The sequence below is a fragment of the Lithobates pipiens genome, unplaced genomic scaffold (assembly GCF_037356315.1).
Source record: "Lithobates pipiens isolate NorthernLeopardFrog02 unplaced genomic scaffold, aLitPip1_a1.2 Scaffold_19, whole genome shotgun sequence".
Taxonomy (NCBI): domain Eukaryota; kingdom Metazoa; phylum Chordata; class Amphibia; order Anura; family Ranidae; genus Lithobates; species Lithobates pipiens.
In genome coordinates this window covers 584,502,114-584,527,542 of record NW_027507764.1, presented here as the reverse complement: position 1 = coordinate 584,527,542, position 25,429 = coordinate 584,502,114, and the positions used below count along the sequence as shown (strand labels likewise).

The window sequence follows — 25,429 nt, the reverse complement described above, 5'->3', positions numbered from 1 at the left end:
AGGTACTCGGGTACTCTGATGGGCCGGGACAGGTACTCGGGTACTCTGATGGGCTGGGACAGGTACTCGGGTACTCTGATGGGCTGGGACAGGTACTCGGGTACTCTGATGGGCTGGGACAGGTACTCGGGTACTCTGATGGGCTGGGACAGGTACTCGGGTACTCTGATGGGCTGGGACAGGTACTCGGGTACTCTGATGGGCCGTGACAGGTACTCGGGTACCCTGATGGGCCGTGACAGGTACTCGGGTACCCTGATGTGCCGTGACAGGTACTCGGGTACTCTGATGTGCCGTGACAAGTACTCGGGTACTCAGATGAACTGTGACAGGTACTCGGGTACTCTGATGGGCTGGGACAGGTACTCGGGTACTCTGATGGGCTGGGACAGGTACTCTGATGGGCTGGGACAGGTACTCGGGTACTCTGATGGGCTGGGACAGGTACTCGGGTACTCTGATGGGCTGGGACAGGTACTCGGGTACTCTGATGGGCTGGGACAGGTACTCGGGTACTCTGATGGGCTGGGACAGGTACTCTGATGGGCTGGGACAGGTACTCGGGTACCCTGATGTGCCGTGACAGGTACTCGGGTACCCTGATGTGCCGTGACAGGTACTCGGGTACTCTGATGTGCCGTGACAAGTACTCGGGTACTCTGATGTGCTGTGACAGGTACTCGGGTACTCTGATGTGCCGTGACAGGTACTCGGGTACTCTGATGTGCCGTGACAGGTACTCGGGTACTCAGATGAACTGTGACAGGTACTCGGGTACTCTGATGGGCTGGGACAGGTACTCTGATGGGCTGGGACAGGTACTCGGGTACTCTGATGGGCTGGGACAGGTACTCGGGTACTCTGATGGGCTGGGACAGGTACTCGGGTACTCTGATGGGCTGGGACAGGTACTCGGGTACTCTGATGGGCTGGGACAGGTACTCGGGTACTCTGATGGGCTGGGACAGGTACTCGGGTACTCTGATGGGCTGGGACAGGTACTCGGGTACTCTGATGGGCTGGGACAGGTACTCGGGTACCCTGATGGGCCGTGACAGGTACTCGGGTACCCTGATGGGCCGTGACAGGTACTCGGGTACCCTGATGTGCCGTGACAGGTACTCGGGTACTCTGATGTGCCGTGACAAGTACTCGGGTACTCAGATGAACTGTGACAGGTACTCGGGTACTCTGATGGGCTGGGACAGGTACTCGGGTACTCTGATGGGCTGGGACAGGTACTCGGGTACTCTGATGGGCTGGGACAGGTACTCGGGTACTCAGATGAACTGTGACAGGTACTCGGGTACTCTGATGGGCTGGGACAGGTACTCGGGTACTCTGATGGGCTGGGACAGGTACTCGGGTACTCTGATGGGCTGGGACAGGTACTCGGGTACTCTGATGGGCTGGGACAGGTACTCGGGTACTCTGATGGGCTGGGACAGGTACTCGGGTACTCTGATGGGCTGGGACAGGTACTCGGGTACTCTGATGGGCTGGGACAGGTACTCGGGTACTCTGATGGGCTGGGACAGGTACTCGGGTACTCTGATGGGCTGGGACAGGTACTCGGGTACTCTGATGGGCTGGGACAGGTACTCGGGTACTCTGATGGGCTGGGACAGGTACTCGGGTACTCTGATGGGCCGTGACAGGTACTCAGGTACCCTGATGGGCCGTGACAGGTACTCGGGTACCCTGATGTGCCGTGACAGGTACTCGGGTACTCTGATGTGCCGTGACAAGTACTCGGGTACTCAGATGAACTGTGACAGGTACTCGGGTACTCTGATGGGCTGGGACAGGTACTCGGGTACTCTGATGGGCTGGGACAGGTACTCTGATGGGCTGGGACAGGTACTCGGGTACTCTGATGGGCTGGGACAGGTACTCGGGTACTCTGATGGGCTGGGACAGGTACTCTGATGGGCTGGGACAGGTACTCGGGTACTCTGATGGGCTGGGACAGGTACTCGGGTACTCTGATGGGCTGGGACAGGTACTTGGGTACTCTGATGGGCTGGGACAGGTACTCGGGTACTCTGATGGGCTGGGACAGGTACTCGGGTACTCTGATGGGCTGGGACAGGTACTCGGGTACTCTGATGGGCTGGGACAGGTACTCGGGTACTCTGATGGGCTGGGACAGGTACTCGGGTACTCTGATGGGCCGTGACAGGTACTCGGGTACTCTGATGGGCTGGGACAGGTACTCGGGTACTCTGATGGGCTGGGACAGGTACTCGGGTACTCTGATGGGCCGTGACAGGTACTCGGGTACCCTGATGGGCCGTGACAGGTACTCGGGTACCCTGATGTGCCGTGACAGGTACTCGGGTACTCTGATGTGCCGTGACAAGTACTCGGGTACTCAGATGAACTGTGACAGGTACTCGGGTACTCTGATGGGCTGGGACAGGTACTCGGGTACTCTGATGGGCTGGGACAGGTACTCTGATGGGCTGGGACAGGTACTCGGGTACTCTGATGGGCTGGGACAGGTACTCGGGTACTCTGATGGGCTGGGACAGGTACTCTGATGGGCTGGGACAGGTACTCTGATGGGCTGGGACAGGTACTCGGGTACTCTGATGGGCTGGGACAGGTACTCGGGTACTCTGATGGGCTGGGACAGGTACTTGGGTACTCTGATGGGCTGGGACAGGTACTCGGGTACTCTGATGGGCTGGGACAGGTACTTGGGTACTCTGATGGGCTGGGACAGGTACTTGGGTACTCTGATGGGCTGGGACAGGTACTCGGGTACTCTGATGGGCTGGGACAGGTACTCGGGTACTCTGATGGGCTGGGACAGGTACTCGGGTACTCTGATGGGCTGGGACAGGTACTCTGATGGACTGTGATTGACAGGTACTATGAGGGGTGGTGACAGGTCCTCTTTATTGGGGGGGGGGGGCAATCAGTATGTTTGGTGTACACTGTATGCGGTAACGAGATGTTACCGCAATCTCCTCCTCACACGCGATCGGTGTGTGAGGAGGAGAACCCGGTAACATCCCGTTACCGCGGTTTGTTTACATTTTAGTGATCGGCTGTGAAAGGATCACAGCCGATCACGTGGGTAAACAGCCAGCCAATGGCTGTTTACCAGTGTCGGTGACGAGCAGTGTTCCCGGGGAACACGCCGCCACCGACGTGATCGCGCGCATGCGCCGTGCACGTAGGGGGTGTGACCATCTGTGATCGGCCGTGACTTCATCACGGCCGAACACGTGGTAAACAGCCATAACGAATGGCTGTTCACCCCCTTCGGTGGCGAGCGGTGTCTCCGTGACACGCCGCCACCGAAGAAACAGGGATGCGCGTGCACGATCGCGCGCATCCCTGTTTAAACGGGAGGCCGTCATATGACGGCCTCCCGCCACAATTGCTGCGCCGCCTGGCCGTCATTTGACGGCCGGCGGTCAGCAACTGGTTAAAGGACAAAACCAACACAAAAAAATAAAAAAAATAATAATATAATAGTTAACATGTAGTAGCCTTGAGTGTAGCATTGATGATATAAACAAACCCTTCTAGCTAGCCTCGCCCTTGGCTTGTTGTACATAGCTCGTAGAGGGGAGAAAAAAAAAAAGGGAAAGGGAGGGGGGATGGGGGAGGGTAGGTAGGAAGGATAGGAAGGCTTGTATTGATGTGAAGGAGGATGTTTCCCTGGCTGGAACACAGGCCCAACCCTAAATGGCGCTCTACTTCCTATACTCTGGGATTCCCAGGAATGGGTAGGGGGTGAGAGCTTCACCAACAACCCTAGCCCAAACCCGGAGGACCCGCCCCACCTGTTTGATAAAGTTGGTCTGTAAGTAGGTTTTTAGGGGTTTTCGAAAGCTATCAGGTTCTGCTTGGACGGCCTCCCAGTAATGTGCTGAGTTTCTAAAGGATAACCAAGATCCCCGGGTTTGTGCAAATTTATCTGCTCTGTCCGCAGAAATGTGAATTAACTCCTCCATCTCCGCTATGCGGTCAATCCTCCGTACCCATTCCGTCACCGAAGGTGATCGTGGCGACCTCCAGTGGACAGGTACGCACATTCTTGCTGCGTTCACCATATGCATAGCAGCTGATTTGAAATAACGTTTTTTAGGGAGAGTAGACAAGTGCAGCAAGTATTGTGCAGGTGAGAAATCCAATTGGAGTCCCGAAACCTCCACTATGATCTTGTGCACGCTTTTCCAGAATGCCCGCATATCCCGACAGTACCACCAAATATGGGCTATCGATCCCCTTTCCCTCCCGCATCTCCAGCACTTCTCCGATATATCTGGATAAAATTTATGTAGGAGATCGGGAGTCCTGTACCTTTCTCCTCTTTTTCATCCTCTCTTCTTTTCCTCTCTTTTTTTTTCTCTTTTATCTTCCCCTCTATTTTCCTCTCATCTTTTCATCCTCCCCTTTTTTTCCTCCCCCTTTCTCCTATTTTCCTCTCCTTTATCCACTCCTTTCCTTCCCCCTATCTTTTTGTTCCCCTTTACTCACTTTTCCTCTCCTTACTCCTCTTATTTTTCTCTCCTCCCTTTTTGCTTTCCTTTCTCCTCTCCTCTTTTATCCTCTCCTCTCTTTTCCGGTCCTTTCCTCAACTATTTTATTCTGCTCTCTCTTCCTCTCCCTTTCTCCTCTTTTCCTCTCCTTTATCCTCTTTTCCTCTTCTGTCTCCTATCTTTTTGTTCTCCTTTACTCACTTTTCCTCTCCTTTCTCCTCTCTTTTTCTCTCCTCCCTTTTTGCTTTCCTTTCTCCTCTCTCCTTTCTTATCTCCTCTCCTCTCCTCTTTTCCTTTCTCATCTCCGCTCTTCTCCCCTTACCTCTTACCAACAATTAATTATTAATCAGCTAATGATTTGGTAACTAATTGATGGGGATAGAGGATGGTAGTAGAAGTCGGACCCTCTATATGACCCGTGTGATATGATGGGGGATGTTGTCTTGCAGGTCGCTCTGTGCACACCTGAACGCCGACTACAAGAAGACAGTCGCAGTGTCCCGGTAACTGTCACCTCCAGCCGATACGACCGGGTCCTCCTCTTCAACGATTACCTCGTCTTCCTGCAGGTATGCCGGCTAATAGAAAATTAAAAAGGGTTTTCCCCTTTTAAAAGAAACGGCAATCTAAGGGGTATCACGGTGACAAAACAGCAATCTAAGGGGTGTCACAGTGACAAAACAGCAATCTAAGGGGTGTCACGGTGACAGGGCGAGTTAAAGGGGATCTTCTCTTTCCATACAACGTGTATATACAGGACTGTGCAAAAATTTTAGGCAGGTGTAAAAAAAAACTGTAAATGAGGAATGTTTTCAGAAATAGAAGTGTTTATTTTTCAATTACCAAAATTGTAAGTAAGTGAACAGAAGAGAAATCCAAATCAGATCAATATTTGGTGTGTTTAGTATCATTTTAAAGATAAAATATAGAATAAAATGTTTTTATCAAAATTAACACTTTTTTTTTTTATTAACTAAAACAGTTATCTTACATAATGGCAAAGTTATTGCCAAATCAATAGGAGAAATGTAGGCCAATCCTGGACAGTTGTCATGTAGGACCTCCTAAATTATAAACATTTTACATATCCAAACATCCCCTTAAAAGCCGAACTAAAGCCCCCCAGTATAATCACCTCCACGCAATGCGGCGGTTACATCTTTCCTCGGCTGCTGCCATCTTTTCGGGTGCTGCCATCTTCTCCTCGGCTGCTGCTGTCCTCCTTCTCCTCGGCTGCTGCTGTCCTCCTTCTCCTCGGCTGCTGCTGTCCTCCTTCTCCTCGGCTGCTGCTGTCCTCCTTCTCCTCGGCTGCTGCTGCCGTCTTCTCCTCGGCTGCTGCCGTCTTCACTTCGGCTGCTGCCTTCTTCACCTCGGGTGCTGCCATCTTCTCATCTGCTGTCATCTTCTCCTCGGGTGCTGTCATCTTCTCCTCGGGTGCTACCATCTTCTCCTCGGGTGCTACCATCTTCTCCTCGGGTGCTGTCATCTTCACCTCGGGTGCTGTCATCTTCTCAGCTGCTGCCATCTTCGCCTTGGGTGCTGTCATCTTCTCCTCGGGTGCTGTCATCTCCCCCTTTGGGTGCTGTCCTCTTCATCTCGGGTGCTGCTGTCTTCTCCTGGGGTGCAGGGTTTTTGGCCTCTTGATTGACCGGTGGGAGATGGTATCATCCCTCATGTGTGCACAGGGGTCAGTCATTCCTGTTCGAGGAATGCAGGCTGAGTTGCACATTTGGTGGAAAGCCGTCAGCGGGCAGGTAAGTTTGTATTATTGCAGAAGACGTAGCGTGGCTCCCCTCCAATAAAAATATACCCGCTCAGGCAGCACCTAAACGTTAGGTTTAGTTCCACTTTCTAGAATTTCCACAAGCAACACACAGACAATTACCAAAGACTTTCACTTCTGTCATTTTGAAGCACCTCATCAGCTCAACTTTGACCCAGAATATGTGGAGGCCAATTATGTCTACAAACTACACAACAAGACATTCCAGGGACGGGAGGAACAACAATTTGTTCTAATCAAATATTTCTACAAAAAGTCATTCCAGCGAGTTAGCCACTTAAGGACCGCCGTATTGCCAATGTACATCATTACAATGGCACCGGCAGGCACAAGCACGTACATGTTTGCCTTCCAGTGGGTGGGGGGTCCGATCGGACCCCCTCCTGCTGGATATGGCGGTCCGTTTCGCTGCAGGAGCGATCCAGGATGAGGGGATGGCCGTTGGTTTCTGGCCATCCCCTCTCGATCGCTCCTGGCCAATGAGAAGCTTCCTCCCACTGTGTATTGTATACACAGGCAGGGAGAAAGTGGTGTCATTCTCCTCGGGCGGTCTTTTAGACTGGACTACGAGGAGAAGACTAAAAGTAAGTGCACCAAACACTACACTAACACATAGGTACACAAACCCCCCCCCCCCCGATCACCCCCCTGATCCCCCCCCCAGTCACAGTGTCACTGATTGCAGTGATCATTTATTTACTGATCACTGCATTCAGTGTCAGTTGTAAAAGTAAAAACTGTCAGGACAGTTAGTGTTAGGTCCAGGGTAGCCCCCTACCGCCCCCCAATAAAGGTTTAACCCCCTGATTGCCCCTAGAGTTAACCCTTTCACCCCCTTTTGCCAGTGTCACTAAGCGATCATTTTTCTGATCGCTGCATTAGTGTCGCTAGGTAGCTAGTTATTTTTTTAGGTTCACCGCCAGGTTTTTATAGCGCTAGGTACCCCGATATACTACCCAATAACGGTTTTAACCCCCTGATTGCCCCTAGTTAACCCTTTCACCAGCGATCACAGTATAAGTGTCACTGGTGACGCTGGTTAGCCAGTTAGTTATTTAGGTTCCCCGTCAGGTTTTTATATAGCGCCAGGGACCCCCATATACTACCTAATAAAAATTTGAACCCCCTGATTGCCCCTAGTTAACCCTTTCACCAGTGATCACCGTATAAGTGTTACGGGTGACTCTGGTTAGTTTGCTTTTTATAGCATCAGAGCACCCACCATTTATTACCCCATAAAGGTTTAACCCCCTGATCAGCCGGCGGGTGATATCAATTAGGTTTTAGCAGCGCTAGGTTAGTGCCAGTACCGCTAACACCCACGCGCAAAGCATACACCTCCCGTAGTGGTATAGACTCTGAACAGATCAATATCTGATCTGATCAGATCTATACTAGCGTCCCCAGCAGTTTAGAGTTCCAAAAAAACGCATTGTTAGCGGGATCAGCCCAGATACCTGCTGGCACCTGCGTTTTGCCCCTCTGCCCAGCCCACCCAAGTGCAGTATCGATCGATCACTGTCACTTACAAAACACTAAACACATAACTGCAGCGATTGCAGAGTCAGGCCTGATCCCTGCGATCGCTAACAGTTTTTTTGGTAGCATTTTATATTTAAATCCGGAAGGCAGTGCTTGGTTTTCGGGGTCCCGTACGTGGCTAGGCTCCCAAAAAGTCCCCCACATGTGGTATCCCCGTAATCGGGAGAAGCAGCAGAATTTATTTTGGAGTGTAATTTGACTTATGCCCATAGCATGTGTGAGCAATATATCATTTAGTGACAACATTTTGCAAAAAAAAAAAAAAAAAATTGTAATATTCCTGCAACTTGTGGCAAAATATAAAATATTTCATGGACTCAACATGCCTCTCAGTAAATAGCTTGGGGTGTCTACTTTCCAAAATGGGGTCATTTGGGGGGGGTTTTGTGCTATTTTGACATTTTATGGCCTTTGAAACTGTGATAGGTAGTGAGGAGTGAAATCAAATATTTGCACCCTTAGAAATCCTGAAGGCAGTGATTGGTTTTCGGGGTGCCGTACGTGGCTAGACTCCCAAAAAGTCCCACATATGTGGTATCCCCGTACTCAGGAGAAGCAGCAGAATATATTTTGGGGTGCAATTCCACATATAACTATGGCATGTGTGAGCAATATATCATTTAGTGACAACTTTTTGTAAATTTTTTTTTTTGTGTCATTATTCAATCACTTGGGACAAAAAAAAAATATTCAATGGGCTCAACATGCCCCTCTGCAATTTCCTTGGGGTGTCTACTTTCCAAAATGGGGTCATTTGGGGGGGGTTTGTACTGCCCTGCCATTTTAGCACCTCAAGAAATGAGATAGGCAGTCGTAAATTAAAAGATGTGTAAATTCCAGAAAATGTACTCTAGTTTGTAGACGCTATAACTTTTGCGCAAACCAATAAATATACGCTTATTGACATTTTTTTTTACTAAAGACATGTGGCTGAATACATTTTGCCCTAAATGTATGACTAAAATTGAGTTTATTCGATCTTTCTTATAACAAAAAGTAGAAAATATAATTTTTTTCTCAAAATTTTCGGTCTTTTTTTTTTATATCGCAAAAAATAAAAATCGCAGAGGCAATCAAATAGTATCAAAAGAAAGCTCTATTTGTGGGAGGAAAAGGACGCAAATTTCGTTTGGGTACAACATTGCATGACCGCGCAATTACCAGTTAAAGCAGTGCAGTGCGAAATTGTAAAAAGACCTCTGGTCCTTAGGCTGTTAATTGGTCCGGGGCTGAAGTGGTTAAACATGTTTTAATGAATTAGTAAGAGCGAGAGGGATAGGTCGCGCTATGGAACTATTAGGCATAGTTTTGGTAAGAGCGGCCTCTATTTCAATTTCAGCCCAATGTGTGGGGGGGGGGGAGGGGATAGACTTGGTGCTATACCATTTAAAAAATTATTATAAAATACATACATTTTCCAGCATGCTGGTAAGTAATAAAAAATAAAACAAAAAATTCCAAAATTAACAATGGTGATCTCTCTGTATGATACCAAATGGTAGTCTATACTAATTATTCTTAAATGTATATATGCGCTTATTAATAAACCATAGCAATCATTAAACCATAATAGTCATAAAAAACAATGGGCCATAGATCAATTAATGTAACATGCAATTCCTAAATTACAATATTAAAGTGCAAGTGCCAGTGAACGAATAGTGCCAGTATCAAAATGCATAAAAACCAATTACTAAAAATGTAGAAAATGAAAAAAATATAATAAGAACAATAATGTAAAAATGAAATTAAAAATAAATTTGAGTAACCTTACAATTATCTATTATGCATATCAAATATGTGCTTCTGTGATTAAAATGGATAAAGTAAAAAATGTAAACTTAATGATGAATATAAAAATTAAAAACTGTGAGAAAAATTGAAAAGAAGTGAAAAAATGGTGAAAAAAAAAAAAAAAATTATAATAAAAGGTGACAAAAATAGTGAGATATCTTCTATAAGTGGGGGGAGGGGGGAGAGGGGGTGACTTCAACTGTTGCTCCCAGTGCTCGGTGACCACTTATGCAATTGCTCTCACCAGAGGTATAACCCCATCCGGGGTGGATCAGCCTTCACAGTATGAGCCACTGCGTTGCTCTCTGGCTTGCCTTTGTTGTGGTTCTGGGAGTCCCTCGTTCCTCCGTTTGTATAACGTGCCCGATTATATGCAATAAGGAAGAGGCATATCCATGGTGTAGTAAGTTTTAAAATATCAGTTTTTATTTAAATAAACAAAATTACTCACAATCAATGAATGCAGGCTCGTTTGTTTGTGCTGCTTGGTTGCTTTAAAAGGAGGAAAGGTCCCGTTCGGCTGCCTCGCCTTGTGAGATAGAGGTGTATGCTGTCTGGCCACGCCCTACGCGTTTCATCAAGGCTCCAGGTGACGTCTTGATGACGAAACGCGTAGGGTGTAGACAGACCGCATACACCTCTATCTCACACGGTGAGGCAGCCGAACGGGACCTTTCCTCCTTTTAAAGCAACCAAGCAGCACAAACGAGCCTGCATTCATTGATTGTGAGTAATTTTGTTTATTTAAATAAAAACTGATATTTTAAAATGTACTACACCATGGATATGCCTCTTCCTTATTGCATATAATCGGGCACGTTATACAAGCGGAGGAACGAGGGACTCCCAGAACCACAACAAACCACAACAGTAGTTGGTCTCATGGATCCTAGTCATGATATCTCGAGTAGTAGTTGGTCTCATGGATCCCAGTCATGGTAGATCTTGTAGTAGTTGATCTCATGGATCCCAGTCATGGTAGATCTTGTAGTAGTTGATCTCATGGATCACAGCCATGATAGATCTAGTAGTAGTTGGTCTCGTGGATCCTGGTCACGGTAGATCTAGTAGTAGTTGGTCTCATGTATTGTGGTCATGGTAGAGCTAGCAGTAGCTGGTCTTGAGGATCCCAGTCATGGTAGATCTAATAGTAGTTGGTCTCATGGATCCCAGTCATGGTAGATCTAATAGTAGTTGGTCTCATGTATCGTGGTCATGGTAGATCTAGTAGTAGTAGTTGGTCAAATTCAGCTGGACTTGTTCTGTAATATTAAAGATATTTCCTAGGTTCTCCAAGCCACTTCTTCAGTTCTGATAAATGATAGGAAGATACCCCAGAATTTATATCCACACATCCCATCACCATGGAATGGGCCAAGGCAGATGTTGATTATCCAGGAACAGGATGGAAGATGTGAAACTTGTGGTACCTCCCTTTCCTAGTTATATAATCTAAACCTGGGTGTCAGGAAGTCTGCATAGGTGTTAATCAGTTGATTCAGATGCTTGGGTGTGATTGTTGCCAAGATGCTGCAGTTTGACGTATGTAGGCCCCTTTAGGATAGGCCCCGCTTTGTGGTTGCTGGAACCTGGTTGTGTCACTGTTTGGCGGGGAGGATAAAAGCGGTTAAGAGAAGGGGTAAAGAGACAGTAGACATAGGCAACCAGGAGTGACAAGAATGGTTTGTGCTGAGAAGGCTGTCTACCAATTGGGACCATGTGAGTAGATATACTCATGGTGGAGGAAAGCAGACTATTCTTCCTTAAGAAGCTATGCCAGGCAAGCTAGGCGATACAAGTGAGTGAGAGAGAGGAACTGTGCAAAGGGTTCTTTCAAACTGTTTAGTGAAGTGAATTATTGTTGAGGCAAGAAAACGTAAGTAAAAGTTATTGTTAGGTCACCTGAGTCCAGGTGACAGATGCACACCGTTAGAGTCAGGAGTGCACGACTAAGGTAGTGGACCCTATGGCTGACTGCTGCGGATGGAACTCTGGGTGATTCAGGAAGCAGGTCCACTGGAGCACCAACACGGATCCCACTGGGAACTAAAGCATAAGATTCCCCAGGGTGCGGAGTCTAAGAGCCAGCAGGTGTTCACCAGAGCCGCTAGTGGTGAGGATGGACTGTGCTGCAACTGGCTTCAGGTCGCGGCTCCCAGCTCATGCTCATGGTAGGGTACATGGGGATAGAGAGGAAGCAGCAGCCCAGGACAACAAGGGATAGTAAGGAGATAAGCCAAAGCTCGGGGCGACTAATCAGTCAAGGATAGACAGAGAACATGCCAAAGGTCAGGGTCACAAGCAGGCAGGGATAGTCGAGAACAAGCCAAGATCCATAACAGAGACAGACGTAGAGCACACGGCAAACAGGAAACCAAATGCACAATATTGCTCGGCAAGGCAGGCTTGGAGAACACGGCGTTAAATAGTGGTTACTGTTGAGGCTAGGGTGGAGCCACACTGAGGGAAGATTAGTTAACCATGCAGGTGTGAGAGTGCAAGCCCTAAGGCTGATACACAGACCAGGTAAGAGACAGACAGGGCATGAAAGTATTACTGCAGTGTCATGACAGTTATATGCATGCAACTATGTCGGCCTGGTCTCCCTTTGTTTCTAAGAAGTTGGAAGCATAACCTATGCCTGGATAAGGAAGATGTGAGAACTGGCTCTGTTTGGGAAAGGGTAGGTAGTTGGTCTACCTTAGGGTTACCACTGATGCAGTATGAAGCAATTGGGTTTCCTCTTGCCTGAAACAAGTCATTAGACCTTGGGCATTAGCATCTTGATGGCCCCTGGTGTCATAATATAATGCCAAGGTAGTGGCCTAGAGCTACCGCCATAGGATAGACCGGTGATGGTGAACCTTGGCACCCCAGATGTTATGGAACTACATTTCCCATGATGCTCAGCTACACTGCAGAGTGCAAGAGAATTATGGGAAATGTAGTTCCAAAACATCTGGGGTGCCAAGGTTCGCCATCAGTGGGATAGACCTTTTGATGACAATGTTTCAGTGACTGCACTGGAGCTGCATTGTAGTCAGTCCTGAGTCATACCTCTTGGCTCTCCAACCCCCCACGACTGTTGTGTGTGTGAAAGTGGGACCTTACAAGTTCTGAGGCGTAGTCCAACCCTCTGGAAGGGGTGCGAACACATAGATGGTCTCTTTTAAGCCTCTCGTGAACCAATTGTATTGTGTTAAAAATTTCCACCAATCTGTCCTAGAAAGGTAGTCTTCTCCTCACTCCCAGGTGCTTCACCAGAGCTCAGCATCCAAGCCCTGAGTGAGCTCCATGTTGAGGGGTGCTGGAGCTTACACAGGGCTAAGGACATCCGCCTCCACTGTGACAGCGTTCAGACTTGGCGATTGGCCTCTCAGGCTTGAGCATTGGATCTTGGGTGAAGGCCACATGCTCCCCCCTTCCAAGAAGGATCCAAGATTTAATAAAAGCTACAACTAAATTAATGGTGGGGGAACAAGCAATTCACTTTAAACATGAAAGAGACTTCATTCACAAATGCTTCCTATTGAAGTGTGGCATGTACAGCAAGATTTCAATGCTCCAACCTCTATGGCACGTGTCAAACACAAGGCCCACCAGGCCATATCATGTGACGCTCGCACCTCTCCTACAGCTGTGACACCCCCCTTCACCTTGTCTCAGCAGTCAGCAGCAGAGAGGAGGAGAGAACTCTTCCACCAGACCCTGTGCTTCTCCACGTGGCCACAAATAGGCTCTCTGATACCCCCTATGACCCTCCCTCACATCTCTGCAGTTGGCAGCAGAGAGGACAGAACTCCTACAGATCCTGCACCTCTCTGTGCAGCTGCAGTACCCCCTCATCTCCGCCACCCCTAATCTCAGGATTCAGCAGACTCCAGCCCCCCTCTGGTCCTCCTCCAGACTCTGCTTCCCAGCTTCTTCTGGAGGTGCTCACAGGGCTGGAGGAAAAGTTCAGGGACCCCGTGGGTATAGGACAGAAATGATGTCAACTTGGGGGCAGACCACCTCTACATCTCCTCCAGCCCTTTGAACACCCCCAGCGGCTGTGATTTGCCACCCTACCAATTCTTTCCTACACACACAGGAGCGGTGGAGGAAATCATATGCTATTTCGTACAGGAATTGCACCGCATTCCTGTTTTAAATGGCATTTGAATCTTTGCAGTACAATTTTTCGCCCATTTTGTAGTGACGCAAATTGCACAAAGAAGTATTGGCTTCGGTATCGGGAGCATTTGGGCGAGTACCGATACTTGTGCAAATGCTTGGTATCGGTACATCCTTAGTTCTAACCTTTCACCCCCCCCCCCCCCACTCAACCTAAAATTAAGAAAGTATGTTTTGGCTGAACATACAATTTTTTTAATGAACAGGAATTGGTGCCTAAAGTTCAGTTTTAACAAATTGAATTGGTAATTGAATTCTCTTTTTTTTACTAGCTGATTGGTTGTATATAAAAATGTTCTGAACTTTCTGTTTCTCTGTCTCCGCAGTCCTGCTATGCACACATTCAGAAAGATGAAATGCGGCTTTTCAAGTGACGTATCTGAGAGGGGAAATAGTGTCATCGCTCTGTACAAATCATGGCGGAACTCACAAGATATGGTTATTGTGACGTCTCCCCCTGGTGGAAGGATAACGCCATGGCTTCGCAGGAGAATGTCGGGAGTCCAGCTTTATATTATATAATTGGAATAGATCCATTTCATGCATATAGTATAAACTCAATAAGCACATCACAGAGAAGCAGGATAATGGTGCAATATAGATGTATATATCCCGCCTTAGAATAGTGTACAAACAAGGCAGAAGAGTGCCAGGGAACATCCACCTGCTGGCCAGGACTGGTATTGCAGTAACGCTAATTTTACTTTATATTAGAGAAGCATTTTGTTTTGTAGTACCTTAAAGAAAGGGGCTGTTTTAGCTAATGGAGATGATGACCACCTATATATGGCACATACGTTTAACCAGTAAGCCAAATTGGCATTGTAAATGAGCATACTTTTTAATAAATTTAGAAGGCCTTTAAACAATATATGTCCAAAAGTATGTAAGGATTGAGTTCAGGTCTATCCATGGAAGGGGACATAAAGAGATATTTCAGACAATGGTATCCATGCTCTCCAACAGATTGGTGAGCACCCTTTTCTGTTCCCCCATGACTGCCCCCCTGTGTACAAAGCCAGCTCCATAAAGACATGGTGTGACCAGCTTGGTGTGGAGGAACTCCAGTGTCCTGCACAGAGCCCTGACCTCAACCCTACTGAACACCTTTGGGATGAATTGGAATACCAATGATGAGCCAAGATTTTTTTTGTTTGTTTTTATGGTGCCCAACGAAAGGTCCATAATGTGGGCCAGGTCTTCTCATCCAACATCAGTACTTGACCTCACAAAGGGGCACAAATTCCCACAGACACCCTCCAAAAGCAAGGAGGAAGGTAGAGCTGTAATGGGGATCCAACTCCATATTAATAGTCATGGAGGGAGGGGGGCGACTATATGTTAATGGCCAAGGTAATGCAATGGGATGTCCAACAAGCTCAGAGTGGTGATGGTCAGGTGACCACAAACTGTTGGCCATATAGTTTATCTTGTTTTCAGCATCTAAAAATGTTATGTGCTGGTAAATCTAAGCAAGTTCAACATATTTTTTTCTTTTCTTTTACGCAGTAGACCTAGGCTGCATAGATATTCGTTTTATAGGGTAGCTGTATCTTTTAGAGTAGCCATTCTCAACCAGGGTTCCATGCAATTATAGATTTCCTTCAGAGATTGTTGGGGGTTCCTTTGGGCTGTCACTGATTACATTACATTAAATGAGAAGGAACTGGAAAGGGGTATTTTAATGGTGCCACAAATGTCTACAAGAAATACATTTTTCAATAAAAATAACTGTATTAATACCAAAACATATATATATATAAAAAAAGAGAGTAAACAAGATTAACTCTTTACGACATGCATAGATATAAAATCACAGACTGATAGAACCAATATATGTAAAGAGTTATATGTACCGTATATACTCGAGTATAAGCCGAGATTTTCAGCCTCTTTTTTGAGGCTGAAAGTGCCCCCCTCGGCTTATACTCGAGTCATCGCTGTCTGCCCGCTCGATCAGCGTGTCGAGCAGACAGACAGCGGCCATTCTAGAATTCAAAAGCCGCGCCTCCGGCTCCGCCTTCGCCTGTGATAGGCGGAACACTGAATTTCCCAGCAGCCTGTGTTCCGCCTATCACGGGCATCGTCTCATCCTCGTACTACGGACGAGGATGAGACGATGCCCGTGATAGGCGGAACACAGGCTGCTGGGAAATTGAGTGTTCCGCCTATCACGGACATCCGATAGGCGGAACAGCAGTCAGTGGGAAATTGAGTGTTCCGCCTATCACCGACGGAGGCGCGGCTTTTGAATCCTAGAATGGCCGCCGACGAAGAGCTGAAGGACGGAGGCTCGGCTCGGGACGGGACGGGCCTGGCCGGGACGGCTCGGGACGGGACGGGACGGGACGCAGGCTGGACGGGACGCAGGCTGGACGGGACGCAGGCTGGACGGGACGCAGGCTGGACGGACGCAGGCAGGCTGGACACAGGCAGGCTGGACACAGGTAGGCTGCACGGACACACACACACACACACACACACACACACACACACGGATGCATGGACACACACACACACACACGGATGCATGGACACACACACACACACACACGGATGCATGGACACACACACAGGGATGGATGGACCCACAGGGATGGACGGACACACAGGGATGGACAGGCATGTCTCACCCTCGGCTTATACACGAGTCAATAATTTTTTCCAGTTTTTTGGGGGTAAATTGGGGGCCTCGGCTTATATTTGGGTCGGCCTATACTCGAGTATATACGGTAGATATAGAAATGCCTGTTGGGCTCTACATGTTTCGCTGTAATGCTTCTTCGGCATCTAACAACAGCAGGAGGGACGGCGTCATTATCCCCTTGGTGGGTTGCCCGTTTCGGTCTTTCCAGTCCGGTGGGAGCTTGAATGCATCCTGGCTGCATTATCTTGGGAGTTTTTGTCTTCTCCAGATCTGGTAGTTTAAAGGTTGTGAATTTCTACTTCTCATCACGTTTGTGATATGTTGTCAAATCTACATTTTGGGCTTATTTGCAGTTATTGATATAAAGAATTGTCTTATTATTTTCTCTGGTGCTCACCCTGTAATTCCCATGGCTGGATTTTGATGCTCCCTTGCCTGCCTCTGTTTACTGGAAAAACAGGAGTTCAATATAATTATTTATCAAATATATATGATAGCCAATTGATGCCTTACAGCTCCTGAAGAAGCATTACAGCGAAACATGTAGAGGCGAACAGGCATTTATATAGCTACATATAGCTCTTCACATATATTGGTTCTATCAATCCTGTGATGATTTTATATCTATATATGTCATAGAGATTGCTTTTATGTATATATTTTGTTATTAATAAAATTAATTTTATTGAAAAATGTATTTCTTTTATACATTTGTGGCACCATTAAAATCCCCCTTTCCAGTTCCTTCTAATTTTTCCAATTTGGGATGTGGGTGCCTTGATCTCTTGAGATAGTGCTGTCATTACACGGATTACATAGTCTGGTTGAAAAAAAAAAAAAAAATAAATAAAAAAAAGGATCATCCAGTTGAACCCACAGAGTATGAAAAACCCAAAAAACAAAAACACACCTCCATATACACAATGCGTTACCCACAGTTAATCCAGAGGAAGGCAAACAAGACCCAATAACCATAATCTAATTTGCTCCAGCAGGGGGAAACATTCCTTCCTGATCCCCCAAGATCCCCAATGATTGACCTCCCATTTATTGGTGCCTGCATAGTTTCAAAGCCAAGGCCACTTGGCAGAACCAGCAGCCTGGGATCTTTTAACTGTCTGTAAAGGTGGCATTTGGACCACTACTGTAAGAGTGGTGGTGGAGTTTCTCCCAACAGATCACCAATGTAAGGGACATGTTCCCCAATAACTTGGTTTTAGCCAGGGTTCCATGAGTGCTGGAAATTATTTCAAGGGTTCCACTTGATATCAGGTCCCCTAGTGGTCATCGGCAACATCAAATGCTGGTCCAGAGACATACTACATTAACCTGATGCAACACGTTGGGATTAGGGTTTGCCGACTCAACTACCTTCAGGAAAGTCTCCGCCATCTTGTCTTTGTAGGTCCACAACAGGTCGAAGGCCCTTCAACATGGATCCAGATCCCTCTCCCCAATAATGAATGTCCAGTCAGTTTTTCCTATGATTTACTGAAGGGGTCTCCAAATTGTGGCCCTTTGCTTGTCTTTATCCGGCCATTGAGGCACTATTCCTTCCACAGATACCAATGATAGGACACTATCCCAATGCCTATGGCATTGTTTACTCTTACCCATGACAGGGAATATTTTACTCCCACTAGCCACAGTCCTGCTCCCCTAAAGTTTGTAGGGCAGTAAAGTGGTCCTTTTGCAAGAGTTTGGAGAACCTTGATTTATTGTATCGTGAATATGTCATACCACATCCTAGTTTCTGGGAACATCTATCAGATAACATTTATACACACCATACATGGAGGGGTTGCCAGCCAACATTCATTTTCTTAAGCTGCATCTTTGCACCTCCATACCCTGAAGGTCCTCACAAACCAGACAGAGCCCACCAAACTCTCAAGCCACCTCACTGCTTCATGTTGAGGAACTCTAATGCCACATACACTCGATCGGACATTCCGACAACAAAATCATGAATTTATTTGTGACGGATGTTGGCACAAACTTGTTTTGCATACACACGGTCGCACAAATGTTGGAAATTCCGAACGCCAAGAACGCGGTGACGTGCAAGACGTTCGACGAGTCGAGAAAAATGAAGCTCAATAGCCAGTGCGGCTCTTCTACTCGATTCCGAGCATGCGTGGAATTTTGTTGGTCGGAATTGTGTACACACGATCGGAATTTCCGACAGATTTTGTTGGAAAATTTGAGAACCAGCTCTCAAATTTTTGTTGTCAGAAATTTCCGACAGCAAATGTCCAATGGAGCCTACACACAGTCAGAATTTGCGACAACAAGCTCCCATCAAACATTTGTTGTTGGAAATTCCGAGCGTGCGTACACGGCTTAAGGCTTCTTCTTGCCATTTGCGCCTTCTCAAACTCCTCCCTTCCTCTTTTATACCTTTTCTCAGGGAAAGGAGTCCAGACCACACCAATTAGGGAACAGAGTAGGGTAACCCTAAAAGGGATCCTAACCCCTGCTTACACACTGGTTAAGAAATGTTATCCTAGAGGCTAATACATTATCATATTTAGGTTCTAGGTTACCCCTTCTAGCTGCTAATGTGCTGTCCATTTAGGGCTGGACACTGGAGCCGTGACCAGTAGGACCATTCCCTGCTGTGACCAATCACTGATGTTGGCCTATCAAGAACAAATTGCACTAATTGTCCTAACATAGGAAGACGATCTCTCACAAAGTACAATCTTTTATTGCTCCTGATTTGGACCTGTGCGGTTGGGGGAGGTGTTTCAGCAAACAGGTCCTACAGATTTATCATTTTAGCTCATCTGTATGAGTGTTGGAACGGAGTGTAGTTTTAATTTATAGCAAAGGTTTTTTTTTTTTCTGAAATGACACTGGGGCTGGGTAGTCAGCCGGGATGTAAATACTGATCAGTGAGTTAATGTTAAAGGTGTATGTACACCAAAAATCTGTATGTTTGGAGTCCTGCATTACTATATACAGTTTTCTTCAGCAAATAGATTTTTGTGAATCTGTTGCAAAGTTTCTTAGCTGGAGATCCTGCCAGTGACATCACTTCCTGTTGCAAGCTGACAACATTTAAGGATAACTTTGTTTTTTAAAAACACATCATACTTATCTCCTCTGTGCAGTTGGTTTTGCACAGAGTGGCCCTGATCCTCCTCTTCTGGGTACCGCCAGCGGCGCTCCTGGCTCCTCCTCTTCTCGAGTGCCCCATCAGAGAAGCGCTCTTCCTCGGGGCATGCGTGCGGGCGCATTTCCGTGTCCTGCTGCTGCGTCCATTGACACAGAGAGCAGGACTCGGCTCCCGCTGCTGTCAATCAAATCCAATGACGTGGGAGCCGGGGGGGGGGGGGGGGGGGGGCAGAGCCAAGTCCTGCGGTCTGTGCCAATGAACGCAGCAGCAGGACACGGGAGCTCAGCTATCAATCTATCCAATCAGGACCCGAGACCCCAGCTAAAGCAGGTGTGCTTGTCCCCGGCACAGGAACGTTCAGGCTCTGCACTCAAAGTTTTTCACCTTAATGCATAGAATGCATTAAGGTGAAAAACACGGAAGGTTTACAACCCCTTTAAGACACTGCCTTGTCATTGGCAGCATTGTTGTCAGCCTGCTTGGTTGCGTGCATCAGGTTGGCAGCCTATTTGAGAACTGAAGAGACTTGCGCAGTGCAGGCTGATAATACTGCTGCTGCTACTTGCAAGGCGATTTGACGAACCTGATCCGGCGGACCTCAGCTGCAAAGTCTGTCGGACTTTCAAACGAACGGACTTGGCCACACACGATCACTCCAAAAGTCAGACGGATTCGAACGTGATGACGTAGAATAAGGAAGTTCATAGCCAGTAGCCAATAGCTGCCCTAGCGTCGGTTTTAGTCCGTTGGACTAGCACACAGACGACCAGATTGTTCGACCGGACTCGAGTCCGTCAGAAAGATTTGAAGCAAGTTCTATTTCCCGGTTCGCCGGACCTTTGGGAAGAAAATGTCCGCTAGAGCCCACACACGATTGAATTGTCTGCCGGATTCCAGTCCGCCAGACCAAGTCAATCGACAAGTCGGGTCATGTGTACGCGGCCTAAGAGCCCATTTGGGCATCTTGTTTCATTGCATTAATGCAAGGGCTTTTTTTACTTTGTTTACACACATTAACCTGTGTCGGAAAACAAGGCAGCCCATTCAAATGAATAGACTGGCAATGCATTAAAATATCCCAAAAGAATGGACATGCACCATTTTTGCCGCTGCGGTCCACAACATTCAACTGCAACGCATGTACATTGGAGCTGCCTTGCTTTCGAAATGAATGGCACTGCAACTTAACACACATAACATGCGTTTTAATGTGAGCTGCAGTACCACAATCATTAACACACAGCGGAGAAGAGTGTAACACACAGGAAGTGCTTTTACTATCAGGATTTCAAGAGAAGAAAATTTGCAACAATTAAAAAAAAAAAATCTGCGTATAGGGAGACGAGATGCAAAATGTAGCAATAATTAAAAAAAAAGATATAAGGCCGATTAAATTTTTTGCGTGTGCCATAATGAATTGAGTTAAGGCAGCCCATTGAAATGAATGGTCTCTCAAACGCACCAAAACATCCCGAAAATTGCGTGCTGCGACACACGTGCGTTGTCTTTTTGATTTGGATTGCCATTCAAAATGAAGTGCCCGAAAGGAAACAACGTATGTTACGGCATCGCCATGGTGTAAATAGGGGTTCGCCTATTCTTTTTTTTTTTTTAATGCCCAGGATCAACTCATTTTAAGTATTTATATTGCTAAAATGTATTTGTATTTATTTTGCGTGGAGTAAACTGCCGAGCGCAGCGGGAACTTGTAAATAGTAGAATAATAATAATGACACTACATGAAAGGAAACACACCGAGTGTTAATTATTTTAGTTTTCTGTATGTATTGTTGTTTGATGCTGAATAAATCCTTCATCATTTTGCAGATATGGCGTATTCATTTCAATACATAAATAAACCCTTTTTGTTGATAGCTAATTGATACAGTGCCTTAAAGTATTCATACCCCTTGACATTTTGCGTAAACTGCCGGCGCTATATAAATCCTGTATAATAATAATAATAATAATTTACAAATATGTGAAAAGTGTTGGGGGGGGGGGGGGGGGGATTTGTCAGCCCCCTTTACTCTGATACCCCCTAACTAAAATCTGGTGGAACCAATTGGAACCAATTGCCTTCAGAAGTCACCTAATTAATAAATCAAGTCCACCTGTAACTTAAAGAGGAAGTAAACCCTGATGGGTTTACTTCCTCTTTTTTTCCCTGCAAAGGTAAAGCATAATGGACTACTATGCATCGCATAGTAGCTCATTATGTGTCACTTACCTGACACAGGAGCCAGCGAAGTCGCCGCTGATCCCTGTAGTCCGCCGCGTCCATCTTGCTGGTGGCGTCTCGCAGCTCCGACCAATGACAGCGGCGAAGCCGCGATGACGTCACTCCCGCGCATGCGCACGGGAGTCGCGCCTCGCAGCTCCGCCGCTGTCATACGGCGAGGCCGCGATGACGTCACTCCCGCGCATGCGCACGGGAGTCGACAAATTTGGCAAATCCATTCTTGGACTTGCCGCATTTAGTGCGCATGCGCGCCGCTGTCTACGGCGCATGCGCCGTAGACAGCGGTGCCCATTTTCGGGCAAATATCTCCTAAACCATATAGGTTTAGGAGATATTACTTGGACCTACAGGTAAGCCTTAATCTAGGCTTACCTGTAGGTCAAAGTTGTTTGGAAGGGTTTACTTCCATTTTAATCTCAGTATAAATACAGCTGTTCTGTGAAGCCCTCAGAGGTTTTTTTAGAGAACCTTAGTGAACAAACAGCATCATGAAGGCCAAGGAACACACCAGACAGGTCAGGGAGACCGTTGTGGAGAAGTATAAAGCAGGGTTAGGTTATAAAAATAATCTCCCAAGCTTTGACCATCTCATGGAGCTCTGTTCAATTCATCATCTGAAAATGGAAAGAGTATGGCACAACTGCAAACCTACCAAGACATGGCCGTCCACCTAAACTGACCGGGCCGGGCAAGGAGAGCATTCATCAGAGAAGAGCCAAGAGGTCCATGGTAACTCTGGAGGAGCTGCAGAGATCCACAGCTCAAGGGGGAGAATCTGTCCACAGGACAACTATTAGTCGTCTCTCCACAAATCTGCCCTTTATGGAAGAGTGACAAGAAGAAAGACATTGGAGAAAGAAAGTCATAAGAAGTCCTGTTTGTAGTTTGTGAGAAGCCATGTGGGGGACACAGCAAACATGTGGAAGAAGGTGATATGATCAGAGGAGACCAAAATTCAACTTTTTGGCCTAAAGGAAAAATGCTATGTGTGGGGAAAACTAACACTGCACATCACCCTGAACACACCATCCCCAGTGAAACATGGTGGTGGCAGAATCATGTTGATGGGAAGATTGATGGAGCCAAATACAGGGCAATCTTAGAAGAGTGTGCAAAAGACTTGAGACCGGGGCGGAGGTTCACCTTCCAGCAGGACAACGACCCGAAACATACAGCCAGAGCTACAATGGAATGGTTTCGATCAAAGCATATTTATGTGTTAGAATGGCCCAGTCACAGTCCAGACCTAAATCCAGTTGAGAATCTGTAGCAAGACTTGGAAATTGCTGATCACAGATGCTCTCCATCCAATCTGACAGAGCTTGAGATATTCTACAAAGAAGAATGGGCAGAAATGTCCTCTCGAGATGTGCAAAGCTGGTAGAGACATCCCCAAAAAGACTTGCAGCTGTAATTGCAGAGAAAGGCGGTTCTACAAAGTATTGACTCCGTATACTGAATACAGTGACGGAAAAAGTATTTGACCCCCTGCTGATTTTGTATGTTTGCCCACTGACAAAGAAACGATTGGTCTATAATTTTAATGGTCAGTTTATTATACCAGTGAGAGACAGAACAACAACAAAAATATCCTGAAAAACGCATTTCAAAAAAGTTATAAATTGATTTGCATTTTAATAAGTGAAATAAGTATTTGACCCCTTTGCAAAACATGACTTAGTACTTGGTGGCAAACCCCTTGTTGGTAATCACAGAGGTCAGATGTTTCCTGTAATTGGCCACCAGGTTTGCACACATCTCAGGAGGGATTTTGTCCTCTTTGCAGATCCTCTCCAAGTCATTAAGGTATCGAGGCTGACATTTGATAACTCGAAAGTTCAGCTCCCTCCACATATTTTCTATGGGATTAAGGTCTGGAGACTGGCTAGGCCACTCCAGGACCTTAATGTGCTTCTTCTTGAGCTACTCCTTTGTTGCCTTGACTGTGTGTTTTGGGTCATTTGTCATGCTGGAATACCCATCCACAAAACAATTTTTATTGCCCTGGACGAGCGAAAGAGGTTCTCACCCAAGATTTGATGGTACATGGCCCCGTCTATTGACCCTTTGATGCGGTGAGGTTGTCCTGTCCCCTTAGCAGAAAAACACCCCCAAAGCATAATGTTTCCACCTCCATGTATGACGGTGGGGGATGGTGTTCTTGGGGTCATAGTCAGCATTCCTCCTCCTCCTCCTCCAAACACGGCGAGTTGAGTTGATGCCAAAAAAATAGATTTTGGTCTCCTCTGACCACAACACTTCCCCCAGTTCTCCTCGGAATCATTCAGATGTTCATTAGAAAACTTCAGGCGGGCTGTACATGTGATTTCCTGAGCGGGGGGGACCTTGCGGGCGCTGCAGGTTTTCAGTCCTTCCTACCTCCTATGAAAGTGTGTGTCTCGATATCATAAATCAAGCCATATAAAAAAGTGTGTAACCACCCCGTATAGAACCACGAACCACATCTAGTCCACATCCAACAAAACGTCCATATGTTTCTTTTTATTCTGATAGTGAGTGCTCACAGCCGAGAAACGGATCCCGATGTTCACAGAATCGTTACAGGTTTGCTGGTGGGAGACTTTTACCACTTTAGAAAAGGCCGTGGTACAGAAGGTGGAAGGCAAAGTCTGTGGATAACGATAACAAATGGGTCCCGGCTGTATAATTCCGCTTTTTGCCTCTGTTATATACATAGCTGGGTTAAATAAAAAAAACAAAAAAACAAAAAAAACAAACACAAATCCACCGAGTTCTGCTAACAGAAAAAAATAACTAAATAGAAAACCTCCATATACAGAACCCCATAGGTCCCAACAGTCCCCGATCAGGAGGGACGGTCTTACTTTGTTACCCAATTGCTCCGCCCCACTTTCCTTTATTAAATATCCCTCTGTTTGATATCATATATACAGAAAATGACGAGGTCTGTACAACTTTTAGGGCACCAAAAAACGAAAAAAAAAAAAAAGATTTAAAATTGTAATATTACATAAGTAAAAGAACATACAATAGACGGATTTTTACATGACCATAGCATTCATCTTTCACAACATATCCCCCATATTACAGTATATACAAGATACCCATGTAACAGCATTCATGCAATTATATGCAAGAAGGTGGGCCAACGCGTTTCGAATAGATCTTTGTCAGGGAAAAACAAGGACCCTCACATCTATGCAACAGATAATAAATATCATAAGTATATACAGTTATCTCACAAAAGTGAGTACACCCCTCAGATTTCTGTAAATATTCTCTTCTATCTTTTCATGTGACAACACTGAAGAAATGACACTTGTCTACAATGTAAAGTAGTGAGTGTACAGCTTGTATAACAGTGTAAATTTGCCGTCCCCTCAAAATAACTCAAAACACAGCCATTAATGTTTAAACCGCTGGCAGCAAAAGTGAGTACACCCCTAAGTGAAAATGTCCACATTGAGCCCAATTAGCTATTTTCCCTCCCCCGGTGTCATGTGACCTGTAAGTGTTACAAGGTCTCAGGTGTGAATGGGGAGCAGGTGCGTTAAATTTGGTGTTATCGCTCTCACTCTCTCACACTGGTCACTGGAAGTTTAACATGGCAAAGAACTCTCTGAGGATCTGAAAAGAAAATTGCTGC

At 46.4% G+C, this 25,429-nt stretch overlaps 1 protein-coding gene across 1 annotated transcript in view; it reads left to right on the top strand.

Moving 5' to 3' along the window:
* LOC143998125 (ALS2 C-terminal-like protein) overlaps positions 1-14,660 on the top strand; it is a 67,791-nt gene extending 53,131 nt beyond the window's left edge. Inside the window, exons 6-7 of the mRNA XM_077493868.1 lie at positions 4,949-5,068; positions 14,118-14,660. Coding sequence (XP_077349994.1) covers positions 4,949-5,068; positions 14,118-14,165 — 168 coding nt within the window. The 3' untranslated portion in view covers positions 14,166-14,660. The remainder of the gene's footprint in view (positions 1-4,948; positions 5,069-14,117) is intronic.
* Positions 14,661-25,429: the final 10,769 nt, after the last annotated feature.